Source organism: Macrobrachium rosenbergii, chromosome 10 (assembly GCF_040412425.1).
Source record: "Macrobrachium rosenbergii isolate ZJJX-2024 chromosome 10, ASM4041242v1, whole genome shotgun sequence".
NCBI lineage: Eukaryota > Metazoa > Arthropoda > Malacostraca > Decapoda > Palaemonidae > Macrobrachium > Macrobrachium rosenbergii.
The window spans coordinates 56,912,207-56,932,084 of NC_089750.1; the positions used below are offsets into that span (position 1 = coordinate 56,912,207).

Below are 19,878 nucleotides of genomic sequence, written 5' to 3' on the forward strand. Positions count from 1 at the left end.
CTGAGTCATTTTGACTGCGATTTGCCTGACGTCTCTGCTGCTTAGGTTACTATCGGATAGAGCCGACCTTCTTGGTCTCTTTGTACGTTTGTGCTAATGAAGTATGGAGAGTCATTTTCCAAGACAATTGTTTCAGTTCAAGAAGCATTAATTACGAAAGTTATGCTTCCCTCTATGACTGCGTTCTGGTGTGGTATCTCTCTCTCTCTCTCTCTCTCTCTCTCTCTCTCTCTCTCGCTGCACACTTTATAGGACTTTTTGGTTATATAATTTTACGTACTTCATAAGACCGTGGAAAACTATAAGAATATAGATCGAAATGCTTTCGTCTATTTAAGGAATGATGTCATTTTTCTGACATTATCTCCTTTGTTTTTTCCGATAAATGGCAGTCTTTTCGATATTATTGTCCGTCTCTATTTTCAGTAAATCTACATCTTTACGAGGTCATCATCCCTCTTCCGTTATTCAGTAAATGAAACCTACTGTTCGGTGAATAAGGATATAATCAAAAAGAAGCTTTCAGAGATGCAGCTAGTTTTTGATTCAAGCTTTTGCTCAGATTCTCAATATTCCTATCATTTCAAATAACAGATATTTATTATTTCTTAACTAATTTATTTTACAAAGTTATAATTTGCTAGCTTTTATGCAATTCCCCTTAAATTATTCCTTTACGTAATACCGCTGAATACTATTTCCTTGTTGGTAATTCTTTCTATTTATTTTCAGTTACTTTTAAACGCGTGAATTTTGTTAAGTGAAAAAGCCGTGCTACTTAATAAGGGAATTTAATGTAACCGCATAAACATAACGAGCGGATCGGATCTTTCCTAGATAATGACACCCAAGGGTTTTAACCCAGTATGTATCCACCTTTGCGGCGTGTTTATTACAAACCCGTTGGGACCTGCCGTAAAAACATAAACAAAAGACTGTAAATACATAAAGATAATGACCCCCAAGAAATATTAGCCCTAGATAACGACCCCCGAACTTTGTTGGGGGTCAAAATCTAGGAAGGATCCGGCAAATCTTTAGGCGTCGATTACAAAAACCGTTTAGGAGCGAATCTACATTAGATCCTCCATTTCGTAAAAGATAGACGAGTCTGACAAAAAAACTTGTGGTTTAGAACCTATACATCTTTCCGAGTGTTCCAGTGTCACAGGTTAAAGATTATTTTCAAGATTACTTTTAGAATTACGTTAGGGGATAGTTTGCTACTATTTACAAAACACCTTAAAAGGAAATTGACTTCTTTTTACTGGCTATTGTAAGTTGAAATAAAAATAAATATAATCTGCCTGGTATGAAAAGAAGTTCGGATATTAAAGCAAGATATGTCTCATCTCGTAAAGGGAACAGGGCAATGATGAATTATTCATCAGTGAATATTATTTCATTAGCTAACCTACGGCAGTTATGCCTTTAGGTCTGCAATTAGTAAATATCTAAAGGCAATTCAGTATTTATGGCCTTCCTGTAATCGTGTAAAGGGCGTTTTAGTTCAGTCTTTGAAGATATTGGTCAAGTTTACGGTTACTGTACCTGTTGCCGGAAATGAAGAATTTTCTTGTATCCTTAAAAGGATTAATAATATATATATATATATATATATATATATATATATATATATATATATATATATATATATATATATATATATATATATATATATATATATATATATATATATATATATATATATAGATAGAGAGAGAGAGAGAGAGAGAGAGAGAGAGATTATATAAAATGGGAAAAAAAAGCCTTATTAAATTTTCCCTTTATCAGGTAGTCAACATTTCTAGCTTTACATATGCTAAATACAGAAGACATCATATACATCGCCTAGTTTAAAATAATTTGTGTTTTGTTAGGACTATAAATGAACCTACTCTTAATTTACGTTTTATACGATGTTCTTCATACCTTTTCATTTAATACCATTAAGTTATCGAACTAGTTATCTTACTAATTGTCTTACAGGTATTTCCATGAATTTTCTCTTAGATTCTATACAATGAATTCTTCCATGCACAAAACCATAACTTTTTGATTTACCGCAAGCCTTCATTACGATATTCCGAGAGAGAGAGAGAGAGAGAGAGAGAGAGAGAGAGAGAGAGAGAGAGAGAGAGAGAGGTATTCTTACAGTGATTGACTGACTTCCCTGTCACCTCCATCTCCCATTGCGCGACCCTTCTCAGATTTTTCTCCCACAGCAGTCAGGCCCTGACGACCATACCCCTGCTGCGTCAAACATTCTGACATTCGTCTCGCACGTGAGAGACTTTGAAGCACCGCCTCATATGTTAAAAGTTTATTCCAAAACAAAAAAGTTCCATCGACTAAAATGGCTTCTTTCCTCTCCAGGCATCCCCAGTGGTACCACCTGTTCAGGAAGGAAGAAGAGGTTGGCGTTGCCTGAGCTTCCAGAGGTCAAGCCTGGGTAAGTGACTAAATTTTTCCTAGTCATTTTTATTCACCGTTTTTTACGGTATTTTTGGTCTGTAACTTACCCAATGAGGGGTCGGTGTTGTTGAGTACATTTTGGTTAAATACGTAATTCATTTATACAAATATTTTTAGTTTTTTTAGTTTTATTATTTTTATTTTTTTATTTTTAGTATTTTTATTTTTAGTATTTTTATTTTTATTAAAATAAAAATAAATTCACAATTTGCTTATAAAAGTAACGTGAAAACTCCTTTGGACTCTTCAGTTAAAACCTGATTAAAGGTAAAAATCTTTTACATAAGTAAATATATATGAGTGAAGGTTAATAATGCTTTGTGGAATGGGAAAGAAAGAACATACAGGAATTCCATACAAAGATGAGGGAGTGGCTTATGGAGAAGTATGTAGTATAGACCAGAAAACTAATTGATACAGGATAAAGATTAATGAAAGGGCAAAACTTTTTATAAGTATTGTTTTTAAGATTTTTTTCACAATATCCATTTTCCCTAAATATAACCTAAAAAAATAATGTAAATTTTTTTTAAATGTCTCATGGATTTCAGTAATGTTTTAGTGCTTTCATATGACTATAGCTTAACTTATATTACTTGTGAATAGTGAACAATCACTGAAAATTTTGTTTATCGATTGTTTGCGAATACTAAATTTTGTTTGAATTGTCATTAAAAATTCCGTATATCGAATGTTCGCAGATACTAAACTTTCCTTAAATCGCCATTATACTTAAATGATTTGTATTTCCCATTTCCCTCAAAGGAACTTCGAGGAGAGCCTCGACTCCTCCGCCGACACGAAAGAGGAGACCAGTGCTGGAGTCAGCAGCAGCGACGGCATCCAGAAGCTGGTCATCTGGAAGACTTCCACCACCACCCTGACCTTCACGTCCTCTTCCACCATCTCTGGAACGACTCTCTCCCTCTCCTATTACTGCACTGCATCGGGCATCAGCGCCCCTTCAGCTTGTGGTTAAATCAGGAACAGATCTGGCAAGATGTCCTTTTAGCGATGGCGACCGGTACGAAGGATGTAAGATCTCGCAAGATGTTTCCCGTACGGATTTACCGTCTTCCTTTTTTTCCAGAGTCCTTCACACTAGTTCTCTGGAAAATGTACTTAATTTATTTTTGTTGATTGTTATGTTTTATTGTACAGTTACACTTGAATAGAAAATGGACTTGTATTTTGTACAGCAATTAGCTTTAAATTAATAAAAACCAAATAAAAATGCTATTGTTATCACTGGCATACTGAGAAATTCTTGTCGTCATTGTGAGGCATCGACTTAAACAAGAAAATGATTTTTTAAACAGAGCTGATCCTTCAGTGAATGCAAACTTAGGCGTCTTTCTTTTCATTTCAAGATCATTTATTAAAATCTGAAGTTCCTGCGCTACAACAACAACAATACAACTAAGACATCACATTTTCTTATTTTTGAACAATAATATGGAAACAAATATTGGAAGATTCTTGAACAATCGTGGAAAATAAAGTGAGACTTACGAACAATGAGAAATCTGTGTCTACGTGGTTTGCAATAGGGGGAGACGCATCACAAAAAAATTTAGATGCACTCCAACATCTGTTAAGAAGATCAACACTGTCTTATCAATGAATAATCTTAAATATGGAAACATGCTAAGCATATAAACTGCCATTGATCCCAAGGACTAAAGAGAAACTGTCACAATATACCATCACTTAGTATGTGGGTGGGAAGGCCATCAAACGAGAAAAAAGCATTAAAAAGCATCCCTTTCAAAGGGTCACTAACACTAAAATAAAATGATAACCCTCAGTATTTCCAGCTGCTTTACCCTAATGTCATCATTAATCTGGAGAAAAAGCATTGATCCTTGAAGAGAGAAAGAACAAAATTAATCATGAGGGTATTCCCTCATAACTTATCAGAGACGTCTCCACTATCATAGAAATCAAGTTGCCTTGGTCCAACACTTCACTGAAAATCATGACCGCAGACCTAAAGTTGGACAGCTGATTGAAGGGACAGAAATCATTCACATCGAATCGAGGTTTATTCAGTTCCTCTACCACAGAGTTACGTATGAGTTTAGTCTGATTATATTCTGCCTTCGATACAGAGACGCTTATATTTTTAACAAGGAATAGTGCTAAGAGGAATAATAACACAAAAACAACGTCAACAATAATGAATAAAGAATACATGTTAGTGGGGATAATATCTATGTTTACAAATTTATATTTATATATACTCACACAAACACACACACACAACACACACACACACACACACACACATATATATATATATATATATATATATATATATATATATATATATATATATATATATATATATATATATATATATATATATGTATATATATATATATATATATATATATATATATATATATAAACAGATATTCATATATTATATATGTATATATGTATGTATATATATACTTATATTTATATATATAAATAATTGTATATCTGTTTATATATATATATATATATATATATATATATATATATGTTTATATATATATATATATATATATATATATATATATATATATATATATATATGTGTGTGTGTGTGTGTGTGTGTGTGTATTTAATGTATATGTGTAATTAATTTATATATATATATATATATATATATATATATATATATATATATATATATATTATATATATAATATATATTAATATAGATTATATGAACATAATTAAAGGCGATGAATACCTTTAGCTTTTAAATCACAATATTAAAGAAATTCTAAGAACATGATAATATTTTCCCATTAATTAAAACGTGTATTATCTTAAAAAATCTGACCTACCAAGTAATCGGTGAAGTTTCTAACTTTGCAGCAATGGTGTTTAAAACAAAATGTGACATGGAACTCTATACAGTCGGTAAAAATCTCAGGATTCGAGGGAGCAGACGCACGAAGACTTCAAGTCAAATAATAAGACGCGTCTTAGATGACTGGTGTAAGATACTTCTCAGTCTATTTATATCTGAACGAGGTGGCCTTTTCCTAGACACGTATTTAGCAGTGGTTTTTGTTGTTCGTTGATATTAGTTTCCGACGAGTTATTGGACGAAGCTATTACGTTCTTCCTTCTTGTTCGCCGTGGGCAAAAGACAATTGTGGTTTCGACGTGAACTTTGCAGAAATCATTACACAGAGCGTCGAAGTTTTCAGGATCTGAAGTGGATTCAATGTAAGTTTGTACATTTATGTTTGTATATCTGAGGCCTCACAACGCATGCAGTCGAAAGTTTAGTTATAAAATGGGTTTCATAGAATTCACGTTTGCACTGGCGTAGCTTAAAGAATATTTTATGACTGATCTTAATCTCTTCGGCTGTCAGCGTCGGTGCTAAAAAAAAGTGCTGGCAAGTCACTCAGTTTTTAGTTTTCTGAATAGAAAACTATTGTGCCGTCTTGGTCTGTCCGTCCGCACTTTTTTCTGCCTGCACTTTTTCTGTCCGCCTTGAGATCTTAAAAATTACCTAGGCTAGAGGGCTGCAAATTGCTATGTTGATCATCCACCCTCCATTCATGAAACATACAAAATTCCAGCCCTCTAGCCTTAGTAGTTTTTATTTTATTTAAAGTTAAGATTAGCCATAATCGAGCGTCTGGCAACGATATAGGCCAGGCCACCACCGGGTCGAGGTTAAAGTTTCATGGGCAGCTTTATACCAAGGCCACCGGAAGATAGATCTATTTTCAGTGGCCTTGATTATACACTAAACAGAAAACGCATTTTTTACTTGTTTTGTTGTGAAATTACACTATCAATATGCCAGATGTGGTATTTAGTATTACAAATCCCTCATTTTAGAATACTAACATGGTTCATGAATCTAACACATCAGTTTCATCCCTTGGCAACCTAAGGTACACAATACTATTTTATATCTTTCTAGGAATCAATACGAAATTATATTCTTTGGCGAGAGAAAGGCAAGAAAATTCAGAACGTTGGTTTCTGTACGAACCTGTTACTTGAAACCCGTGCATGTTACGTTCTGACAACACCGACCGCACTTCATTTTCCAAAACATTTATAGATTGTAAAATATATTCTCGATTCATTTAACTTTCTTACTGGAAAATTCCGGTAAATGTTGCGATGTCAGAGACAAGATTAATTAGCTTATTGTGACGGGAGAAAATGGTCTTTATTCCAGCTATGAAAATGAGATCAAAGTTGAAGTTACTGTTAGGCAATATTCTGTTCTCCCACACAGCATCTGTGATCATTAAACATTCTGAATAATATTCAAATAGTATGAAACAAAATCTCGCTGTTTTCAATTCATTAAAAGAAGTTAAGTACTATCCTTCGGAAAATGTTCAGTAACTTTATTCAAATAAAATCGCTTGCTCGAAAAATGTACTTGCTTTAAGTACACAGAGATGGAAATTCGAAATAAATTATGCCAAAATCCTCCATTTAGTACACAAGCACACAGGCGTTTTAATTTAGAACATATTCAGTTTTATAGTAATTCTTATTCAGTGTGGCCTGTCACGCATTTTATATGACCTACAGATATATTCTATTGTACATTCGTCACAAAGGAAAAGCAAAAGAAAGAATGATTATATGTTTTCTTACGTCATACATTATGATTTTTTTATGAAGAACTTTTAACAGAATATATCGGTAGAGCTAAAAGCTTCGTTTTGGTGGTAAATGTTATTTTGATAACCCATCATCATTCACCGATCCAGAGCTCCTATTATGAATGTCTTTATTTATCAAAAGACTCCAGTCTCTTGCTCTATAGAGAGCTAAAGCAAATATGATTATAATACTACAAATCACCCATCCTTTTCCTGGATGACTTGTAATCTTACCTGTGGTGGAATCATTAGCCATACCTCGGGGCACAATTACTTCTCTTGCCAAGGAGCTTTGATAAAACTTACAATAGCCGTAACTCCATCATTTACCTTTGATAGATCTTACAATTGACGCAAGTATCAAGTACCTTTGATATATGTTACAGTAGCCGTAACATATCAATTACCTTTGATAAATCTTACAATAGACGCAAGTATCAATCACCTTTGATATATGTTACAGTAGCCGTAACATTATCAATTACCTTTGATAAATCTTACACTGGCCATAACATTATCAATTACCTTAACAGAACTGTCAAAATTACCATAAGAAATTTTGATTTTATCTTGTCAGTATTTCTAAACATTCTATTTAGTCCAAGTTGCTGTAGGCAATATTTTCTTTCACTCCTATCCTAATCTGATCGAATTAAACATTACCAGCACTTACTGAAATAAGATCATGAATCTTTATTTGGATGAAGGGGACATCTTTTGTTTTTTGCCAGGAAAAATACTCCCTGACTTTTTTTCAAAGAGGTTCAAACTGATCCGAACTTCAATTTTCTCAAAAGTTTACCAGTTTCTTTTTTTTTTTTTTCAAAATAATCTTATTTAATGGGGAGAACTGGCAATAATTTGATACTATAGTCACTTGACGCAGTAAAATTTTGAAGAATAAACGAGTTTTTAGTTCTGTAAGTTTGTAGGAACCTGCTCGAAGAACAGCAACATCAAGGTATTCAACCATTATCAGTCTAAGTTGACTCAAGATATCTTATGGATGATATTCAGCACAAGGGCTTTGCTTCAGAAGATCTTGAATTCCATGAAAAACAATAAATACAATATAGTACAGTATCTGAAACAGTAACATGCTGGGATTTTCGTATTAGATACCCTCCAAATGAAAATAAAATCATAATTTGTCGATTTCTCTGAAAGACTTATTCTTACCTTTAGATTTCAACGACCCAAGGAGTTAGCTATCTCCTTTCCTCAAAGTACCATTTAGCATATCTCCCTCAAGAGCGCATAGAGAAATTGCTTCCTTCTTTGGGGCTATAAATATCTGGAATAATCCTTGGGGTTGCGACAAACCTTTGAAGAAGTAGATTTAGCCTTGTGATACCATCTGAAATTCTTTCACAGTGTTTAACAAAGTTTCTTGTATGGTTTGCGATTACTTTGTTTTTCTTTATCGTTGAGGGGTGGGGGTCTATTCATAGGATGTGCTTTCAGTTTCTTATTAGAGTAATCCTCTGATTTTATACTCTTTCTTCAAACGGCAATTGCTTTATCTTTCGAAACACTTATTTATTGTTCAGAGAGAGAGAGAGAGAGAGAGGAATATATATACATACATGTGTGTGTGTGTGTTTGTGTTTCTGTGCGCGCAGGTGTTAGCTTATGTAAGATGGGTAAGTTCATCTGTGTGTGTGTGTGTGTACAGGATTGACATGCCCATACATTTAAAGATGCGATTTCGGAAAACAGAAAGGTACCGTTACAAAGGCTTTATAGACGATCTGAGGCTTTGGCAGGAGAGACCGCGTTAGTGAAGTCAAGAGGAGTGCCTCCGTGTCAAAAGGTACCAGGAACTCCTGACCCAAGGTAGGGAACTACCTCCGGGCGTCTCCTGTTTGCCACATCCACAGAACTTGTCTGAACTAAAAGGATTTTGGGGGTATCTGCTTTATTCAGAGATAGAGCACCTTACATCTTCCACGAATTTAGCTGCTAGTGTCAACATCTTTTTTATTTCCATTTTATTATAGTGTACGAATTATACTTTTTCTTGATCACTATAACTGAATCCTTCTAGTTTTTTCTTCTTTTTTGGGTGGGAAGTTAACTTGTGAGGATGAAATGGTTGTAATCGTTTTCAACTGCAATTTAGTAGATATTTTTTTCAGGAACCAATCCATTCCAAGTTATTTTCTCAATAAATAGGTCGAGATAATTATCAAAACCTTCAATAATGATAATTGTCTCTTCATAGAATCAAGTCTTTGCACCCGTCCTTACTTGCATAACTACATACAAAGAGTAAAGATTTATTTACAGAAGTCACGAGTCGCCTAAGGTTCTCGAAGTACTTAAGGACATTAACCTTTCGTAAATTAGTTTTACAAACCTTTTGTTATTGTTACTTTATGAAATAGATAAAATAGACAAGACACTTTCAAAGAACTATGGGGAAAATTCTTGTCGGTAAATCATTGACAACCTTCAACATAAAACAAAAGAAGAAGCATGAAGCTAAAGTGCCCAAGTGGAGGCCATCGACCGACCTTCGTTAATGAGATTCCGTATGGCCCCTGACTGGTCCTGCCTACATTTAGAAACTCCTTAAGTCATCAAGAGGCTCTTTTCCAACTGTATATATTCAGGTTTGGATGCATTTTTTTACAAAAATGAAAAGAAATAGACATAATTCCAGGTGCAACAGAAATTATATTAACAATTCATATTCAAAGGACGATTGGGAAGTCGTCTAATGAAAAGATTTATCTGGTATTCATAATGCTAATAACTACCAAACTCTTGAAAAACTCCTGCATCCCCTTTGTTGGACTCTTAATGGAGTAGCCAACAGACAGTGATTTTTTTATAAAGTTGATCTTAATCATAAAACTACAAACTGCAAATACTGAAACCTTCATGATTATTAGACTTAATGATATCAAATCTATATCTACTGTATCACCTCAGTACTTGCTGTTCCCAACTTAACAACAGGACGCAGCTTCATCCTCTGCATGTGATTTTATCAAAATTTCAGCTCCATGTATTATATCCTCTGTTCTTAATCAAGCAGTAAATTCCACTATTTCAAGTATTCCAACTAAATTTGAAAAATTACAGATTTCTGTGTTCATCTTTATCATTTCTACAAAGAGTAAGCTGGAATGCCTTATCTCCAGATGCCCAGTCTTCTCAAACATATGGTGTGTAGGGTTATGGAAGCAACAAATGTAAGTTATGAAATAATATATTTTCCCTGGAGGAGTACATCGCCATTTGATACAAGCATCCCGCTAAGAGATAATGACTTCGATAATTAGATAATATAATTCACGATTAAATTTGAAAATCATATACCCCTCTCGTTATATACGACGACCATAAGCAATTATGTTTTTAAGGCATAACGGCACAGAGAAATGGGAGGGACTAATCCCCTTTGGGGAAAACATGGCGTCATCTCCTTGCAACTTGCAAAGCAATGTACTAACCGCATGATTTTCCAAGGGTAAATAGCAGTTAAATAAATTATAATCACTAATATGAACATAGAATGGGGTGATTTTTTTAACTTTGTAATTTAGACGAAAAAATAAATATCATGGCCAATGCCAATCATTTTTTCATATATTTGAATAAACATTCCACTAATTTAGCAAAAGTTATTACGAAACTGGACCAGTGCATCATCATGATATAATACTATGAGAAAACTTCAAAGTCAATAGTCACATTATTCGAAAAAGTTCTCACATCGTTCATTACTAAAATGTCTCTCTCCCGTTTTGATTCGTAAATTTGCTTCTATTTAAGATATAGAATGAATATTTAGTCTTTGATTAAGTTGTAAAACAATTTTCCATCACTATGTAGACCAGGAACATATTATATAGTATACAATAAAGTTGTACACTCTTCTTTTACATGATTTCTTCTGTCAAAATTCTTCACTGAATTTAACATACATGAGTAAGCTTTTGTCGTTCTGAATTTGCCTTAATTCATTTCGTTGATGAAAAAATTAAGGATAGATATGTTTCTACAATCACAAGTTTTCAAGTTGTTCAATGTAGATCTGTAGAACATTGCAGGTATTTCAAAAACCAGTCAAGCAGGCCTAATTTTCATACTAGCCCCACTGGCTTTTGATCTAAGTTGACTCATTACTCTTAGTACTGTTTGTAGTTTTTTTTTTATCTTAAGGCGATTTTTATATTGGTGCCATTAGAGGGAACCATAACTATGAGTTTTTTTTCCAGGACGAAAATCATACAATTAGTAGCAATTTCATTTGCGTCGTGCAGTCAGGTTAGTTATGCTTCCTATCGAGCTATCACAGTTCTAACCTGGCAAGTTTTGTATTGGTGTCATTGGGCGCAACCTTATTTGTAAGATTTATTTTTACGACGATAATCATAAAATAAATAACAATTTCATTTTCCACGTGCAGTCATGTTAGTTATGTTTCTTTTTGAACTTTCATAATTACTATTGGGATGGATGAACCAGCTGTTTACCGCATAGCTTTTTCAAAAATAACAACCAAACTTGTTACAAACACCGTTATGACACATTCGACGTTGATTTTTGCATCTACACCCGACAACCCGGCTAGTGGTTTGTGCAGTTTCCGTTAGAGAACTTTGCTTACCATTGTGACTCTGCATTGATGCATCAACTCTAAAATTGCATTGGAAGTTGTGATATTTTGCAATATTCTGTAGCGCGGCGTTGGGAACCACTAATTTGCTTCATTTGTATGAGCAACATACCATAAGTGGCAAAACATACAATAGTCTAATCAAAAATATTTTACAAGTTACTGAATAAGTCTAAGACACAGAAAAAATAAAATATCAGCGGAAGTAAAGTTGTAGCGATTTCACTTTTAAAATGTTTTTCGAGTAAAGTTATGAAAAAACTTGAATGGTTAACCAGTAGTAGTTGATAAACAAGTCAGTTCATAATAGACATTGCAATTTTATTACCTCCTTTTATATATTAGTGATTAGTCACTAAACAATCCAAATGTATCAAGAAGCGATCGAAAACGGGTCCTTGGGAAAAGATATTCACTAATATTATGTAACTAGTGGAAACGAACAGCATCATATCTCGGTTCAGTAAGGTCCATCTACCTCAGTAAAATTGTGATGAAAAGCAAAGCAGCGAGCTCTATGCTGCTAATAGCCTTTGAGTGGTGAACAAAGGTAAATGATGTAGAATCCTTGATCAGCAAAGCTACATTAACATATTTCTTAATGGTTGCTATTATCTGAAACAGTAGGCGTTGATTATCAGTCATCTTCTAGACACTGGCGATCCTTGAAATTAATTAGAAATAAAACAACGGTAATAAGGTTTCTTGAAGACATTAGCCGATAGATAGTAAACAGTAAAGTTGCCTTATTAAATGAAACAGTGATCTGTATACCTGCTTAAAAATGTTAAGTAAATAAGCTTAATTCTTTCAAAACGTTGATTTCTGAATATCCAAATTCAGATCAGTTTCTTTTTAAACAGGGAATGGTGACAAATCACCAAATAAAAAGTAATTTTTTTTATTTTTGATGTCAGTATCACTGCCTTCGGAACTAATTTTATCGCATGTGTATCTCATTACTATATAAAAAAAGCTAAGTATTTGTAGCCTTATCTGAGGGATTACTGTATTCAGTTAAAAAGAATTGTATTTCTCAAGATACTTCGTGTTGCTTTGCTGATGACTCTCTACTAATGACCTGCATAACTGTAAGCAATGGCTGGTGGTGACGTATTCCTGTAGTGCTATGATGATGCTTTTTATTTGGTAGAAATACAATACATCTACGAATAGAACAACATAGGCCAAAATAATATAAAAATCTAAAAGGAAACTTTAAAAGTGCCCCAAAAAATCAGTGTGAAAAGGAAGCGCCAGACATGGGTAAATCGCATGAAAATTCAATAGCTTTTTGAAAATGAAGATCATTTAAGATGATAAAGCTATAAATAACGAAATGTACCGCAAATTTGCAATTTCATCCGTCTACAAATTCCCGAGACGAGGACGATAATGTCGGCGAGAAGACAAACAACGAAAACGGGAGAAAGTATTTTGGTTTGTTTTTCCTGGTCACTGCAGGAAAAACGGACTGCTGGATATTCGATAACCAGCTGGTTCCTCTTCCTCTCTTTTCTTCAAGCGCTGTGACAGTTTTTATTTTTCTTGTGAATATTGTGTTTGTTAAAGACTTGCCTTATTTACTCTCAGCAAGAATGCATCGAACATTTTATATCTAGGTCAAGAGGATCCAACTCACTCCGGTAAGGATTGCATGGTCTTGTCAGTAATGTTTTGTTTGCGTGTTTATACGTGGCAGTGCTAGTTACCCAAATGAGAGTATGTTGACCTCATTTGAACGTTTTGTGGGTGTTTTGCCGTTATTGATAACAAAATACAAGGAGGTAACGCAGCAGATTGCAATGCAATGTCATGAAGTGGGATTTTAAATTCGTAAATGATCTCAAACGTTCTTTAGAACGTGAGCAACTTAAGATTTCCGTAGAACCTTTGCTGTGATTCCGATACTTTGAAAAATATCCAAGCCTGCAATTGAATAAATTTTATTTATAAGGGTTCCTACCAAATGTAATTTTGACAAGTAGGCCTATGTGATCGGAATTGGAAATAAAAATTTGTTCAGACTTGCTGGAGTATATTGTAAGCGTCTTTTCATCAATTACTTGCGCACACACACACACACACACACACACACACACACACACACATATATATATATATATATATATATATATATATATATATATATATATATAACCAAATAACCACACAAATTCAGTGTATATATATTCTATTTGAGTAGTATGATATATATATATATATATATATATATATATATATATATATATATATATATATATATATATATATACTATATATACTGTATGTATGTATGTATGTACGTGTTTACGACAATAGATTTGCTTTGTTATGGTTTTGTTATTTGGAATCGTCATTATTAGGTATATTTTCGATTGCATGCGTGCTCATAAAGATATAAATAGACAACAGATGCCTTTTTAATTCGGTCCAATCTATGTGAAATGTGTAACACGTTTTCTAGAAGGTTGCAAGCCAGTATCATCAGTACTTCCATTTTTTTTTTTAATAGCAAAACTTATTTGTAATTAGATCAAGACGAATGATTTCGAAGTTAACGTTCTCTCTCTCTCTCTCTCTCTCTCTCTCTCTCTCTCTCTCTCTCTCTCTCTCTCTCTCTCTCTCTCTCTCTCTCTCTCTCTCTCAGTTTCTATTTGATCCCATACGTTTTTTACCATTTTAATTTTGCCGTCAGTACCTTATCCCTACACTCTGTGTCATAAACGAATAGTTGTCAGTTACAGTAGTTGTTAGTTCGCTTCTACTCTCCCATTAATGAAACTGAAATTTGTCCACCACATTTGTGTCCTCAGTTATGCCTGTCCTCCTTGACTGGGTCAGTCAATGTCTTAGTTGTTACCTCGATGCTGCCCTCACGAAGGGTCAGACGTTTGGTCAGCAAATTCCCAAAATGAGAATTGTTTCTTTCAAGAGTACTTAGAATGTTGCTTCTGGAAACTGCAGTACTAGATGGTCCAGGCTGTTCATCACTCCGACACATTTTGAAAAGAGTAGACCTCAAAACCAACGGTTGTAATTACTTTTGATTATTTTTATCCCTAAGCTGTAGAGCACTTTCTCGTCCAGTGTATTCTCGAACTATATATATGGCTTTTATCAGTCCTCTGAGAATCGACCAAATAAACACAATTTGTACTCCTTTATTGTCCATCAAGAACGGGTCATTTGAGTAAGATCACTTGACACGAGGCTTCATAAATGTATATCTGTATTCTAAAATTCATCCATTTTACTAAAATTCTCTTTTATATTTAAATGATATGATTCTCAACAACATCTTTCTTGATTTTCTGCCCATCGCAGACTTCATTAAAATCTTAATTCGCTATTTTTCCCCAGCCAAATCCCTGTTTCCGCATCCCGCGGAGCACGAAATGGAAAAGAAGAGATGCTGGGAAATGGGATATGACTCTCACACCTTTAATCTACTGCCTGCTCCCTGGGAAATTTCAAAGCGACCCGGCAAATAAACACTTCGAATGTGAATGTGCTTGCGTGTTTGGTCCTACGTTTCCCCGACCTCTCTCTCTCTCTCTCTCTCTCTCTCTCTCTCTCTCTCTCTCATTTGAAACAACATCGCAAACCTACCGGTGGAGGCATTCCGGAGTGCAGAAATGTCCAGGTATCCGGAAAGAATTAAGATTGGAAAACCTCCTTTCCTGTTTATGGAAAGTAGACACGAAATGAAATTTCTCTCTCGGTGGGTTGCGTTAACAGTCACCACGAAATGTCACGGTTATGTACTTAATATTTATATAATCTTTTTCGAGGAATTTGTTGCAGCAAGATTTGTTATGTAATATGTAAAGCACATTACCGCACTAGTTCGTCTTTCATTGTTCTTCACGGAGCGTGCCGTTTCCATATTTTCAACATAAATCTAAAAGTATTTTCTTATGTGATTCCAACATAATATATATATATATATATATATATATAAAATATATTATCTATATATATATATATATATATATATATATATATATATATATATATATATATATATATATATGTATGAATATATTCATATATATATACATATAAATATATATATATATATATATATATATATATATATATATATATATATATATATACATATATATATACATAAATATATATATATATATATATATATATATATATATATATATATATATATATATATATATATATATATTTATATAGCTACAAATGTAGTTTAATATCCATTCGCGTTGCTTCAGAAATATCACCGGGGGAATTATAAGTGATAGATGATTTAGTACCAAATGACATTCCTGAAGTAGCGCGCATTGGATATTAAACGATATCTGTAGCTTAATGTTTGTATATAAAATGTCACTGTGATGTGATAAAAATTCATATATATATATATATATATATATATATATATATATATATATATATATATATATATATATATATATATATATATATATATATATATATATATATATATATATATATATATATATAAAATATGTAGGTGTGGCAGTAAGTCTCGTTGGCATGCAGGTGGCCATTGAACCAGGAAGGATTGAAATTAAGGTATTTAGTTGTGATTTTTGGCTTCGTTAGCTCCCCTCTAGCGATGCCTCTGGTGGTCGTATTTTCTGAAACACCTCCGTAAGAAGAGACCTGAGGACTAACCCGTCGATGTCATCCGATTTCCAATGTCCTCTCGACAGGTTCATATTGTTGGTTTGATTGATGGTGGCAGATTCTAGAATCTTCCTTTTGTACGGACAACTACTTTTGAAAACCAACTCTGCCCCATTCCAGTTTATAGTATGGCCTTTATCCCTAACATGTAGGAAAATCCCCGAATTCTCTGAAGCATGTCGCACTGATTTTTTGTGCTGTTATTCTTTGCGAGATGTACCTACCCGTTTCCCCCACGCAAATTTCGTTACAGTTGCTGCACGGAATCTTGTAAACTCCTGCTTCTTAATATTTTTCATTTAAGTATGCATTAATGAGCGAGCTCCCGATGGATTTGGGATAATGGAAAATTAAAGGATTATTAGACCTGAGATCCTTTGCGGCTTTTTGGATATTTTCGTCGTACAGAAGTTTTATTTTATCGCTAAAATCTATTTGTCTGTTGTGAGTGGGATCTCTGTAGTATATTTTATTCGCTTTGTTAATAGCCTTCTCTATAATGTGTGGTAGATCGTGTTGAATTCTTTATCTAGGTATCCCTTTGAACATATTCTAAGTCCCCTGAGGAATAGGTTGCACCCTACCATGATCTTATATTATAAATATATATATATATATATATATATATATATATATATATATATATATATATATATATATATATATATATATATACAGTATATATAATTTATTTATTTATTTATTATATATATACATATATATAAAATATATATGTATATATATATATATATATATATATATATATATATATATATATATATATATATATATATATATATTTATATGTGTGTGTGTGTGTGTGTGTGTGTGTGTGCTAATATACACACATTCATATATTCAAATAAGGCCATAGAAAAATAAAGGAGGAAGTACCAACCGCCTTCGTGTTTTTTCAACACATTCAGGGTACAATGGGCCTTGAAAATGTAATGAAACAACACGAAAGGGCTTGGTGCTTCTTCCTTTTGTATTTCCTGTGGCCATAACTGAATAAATGGTCACACGATATCAAGTGATATATAAGCAGTCATATATTATATAGTATACAGTAATTATTATATGTATACATATATAAGTATAGGTATATATAAAAATATATAATAAAATTATATATATATGCGTGTTTGTGTGCATATATATATAGTGTGTTTGTATGTGCGTGCGTGCTATCTTAAGATATGCCTGTTTCCTTACGTTCATTTAGAATTTTATAATCTGAACGAGGGACCAGGTATTTCAGAGTGGCAGCACGCAATGCTCCTTTCTGTAAATAGAAAAGAATTTTTTTTATTTAAATTAGTAGCGGATACAAGTCTGTTTCATCCACCCACATACGTACGAGTTTTTTTTTTTTTGGGGGGGTGTTCAGATTCATCGTCGCCTACATGCTTTAAGAAGTCATAAAAACATCTATTTAATTTCTTCATAAGTTAACTTTATTATCCTTGAAATTAAATGCTCTTTCAAGAAGAATCACTACCATTTCTGTATGTTTCCACAGGAACTCTAAATTTTATTTCCAATATGCATTTGTTTTTGAGAGGTAAAAGATAACCAGAAATATTTTAAAATTTTATTTCCAAAGATATATCTATCCCGGTAAACATAAAGGCTTTGAATATGATTTTCTCTCTAGGAAAAGAACAATCATATTCTATTGTATGTTCTTGAAAAATAACGTTTTTGTGGCAAAGTGGAGCAATACTGTGAAATGAATAAGGTAAATGGGAGAGCGACAGATGTTTAGAAGACATTTCAAAAAATTTATATATATATATATATATATATATATATATATATAAATATATATTTATATATATACATAGTTTATATAAACCTATAGATAGTATGAAAATCTCTAAACAAAATATAATGTTAGTCTCTTACGGAAAAATTCCAATTACTGTTCACTGGGGAAAGTAACAAAGTACTTTAAAGATCTACTTTATGTATCTAGAACGTTAACTTTATGTCTTTTAGGGGCATATAATTAGGTCAGAATATGATGATGGTTATACTCATTAAAGTACTATGGATAATCATGAATATGTTTTAGGCATTCGGGCATTATTAGTAAGATGCCCCAAGATATGTCTAAAGGTCTATATATGAGAAAATTAAATATCTCAGCATCAAAACATTACTGTTATCTGTATAAAGTTCCATAAAAAAAATTGTCAAAGTCAAATTCAGCTCAATATACGCTCTGTATAAAATCGTCTTTTTTTTTCTTTTAAATTGAGAAAACTAGAAGTATTATTCCTATATCATATGTTAATATTGAATATAATTACACCAGACAAATCAAAAAGTTGCCATATAGTTGAGGGACATCGTTCATGCCAATATCCTACAAAGTAATGTACTTATAAATGAAAATTCTAGTGAAACATCTGTAGTATTTAGAGGTGTTGCAAATAGTAGGTGGAATTATGGAATAATTAATTCGGTTTTTTGGAAGCTCATTATAAGAAATTAGTTACATTAACTATATCTATTAAATATATCTACTAGTTGTGGGAATGTCATCCAGTTTTGTCAATTTTATTTGGTGTAGGTTTGCTTTGCAAGTTCAAAGTGACAATGTATACATATGTAAATACTCTGGTATTTTTTTTATGCCTACGAAAAGTTAAACAGCATAGTTAAGTAACTGTTATCACTAATGATCATTCTTAAATTGGTAGGAATCCTTTATTTACTAAATTGTGTTTTAAGGCTTTTATTTTGATTTCGTTACATTCTTCTGAGCTCGACTATTTGTGTTTTCAGCAGATTCGTTGAAAATATGTTTGCAGGAATGTTAATAAATGGCCTGAATACCTACTTTTATCAATCGTATATATATATATATATATATATATATATATATATATATATATATATATATATATATATATATAGAATCTACTGGTCACTTTTGCCTGATACATATGTAATTATAATATATAATGCCTCTTAAATCTAATTCTTCGCGCCTTTTTAATACGCTTGTCACTACAAATAAGATCAAGTGCAAAGAAATTGAAGTGGTTGTGATGTCATCACAGCCACTTCAATTTCTTGCACTTGAATCTTAAGGCTTTGTACTAACAAGCCTTAAGATCAAAAAAGAAATTGAAGTGGTTGAGATGTTATCACAGCCACTTCAATTTCAATTATATATATATATATATATATATATATATATATATATATATATATATATATATATATATATATATATATATATATATATATATAAATATATATATATATATATATATATATATATATATATATATATATATATATATATATATATATATATATATATATATATATATATATATATATATGTGTGTGTGTGTGTGTGTGTGTGTGTGTGTGTGTGTGCATGTACGTTGCGTATGTGTTTGTGCGTTAGTTTTCAAAATGAAG

General features: G+C 32.5%; 1 protein-coding gene across 1 annotated transcript in view; it reads left to right on the top strand.

The window, feature by feature from the left end:
- Positions 1-3,702, top strand: part of LOC136843009 (uncharacterized) — a 4,432-nt gene extending 730 nt beyond the window's left edge. Inside the window, exons 3-4 of the mRNA XM_067110998.1 lie at positions 2,377-2,452; positions 3,241-3,702. Of these exons, the coding sequence (XP_066967099.1) occupies positions 2,377-2,452; positions 3,241-3,454 (290 nt within the window). The 3' untranslated portion in view covers positions 3,455-3,702. The remainder of the gene's footprint in view (positions 1-2,376; positions 2,453-3,240) is intronic.
- Positions 3,703-19,878: the final 16,176 nt, after the last annotated feature.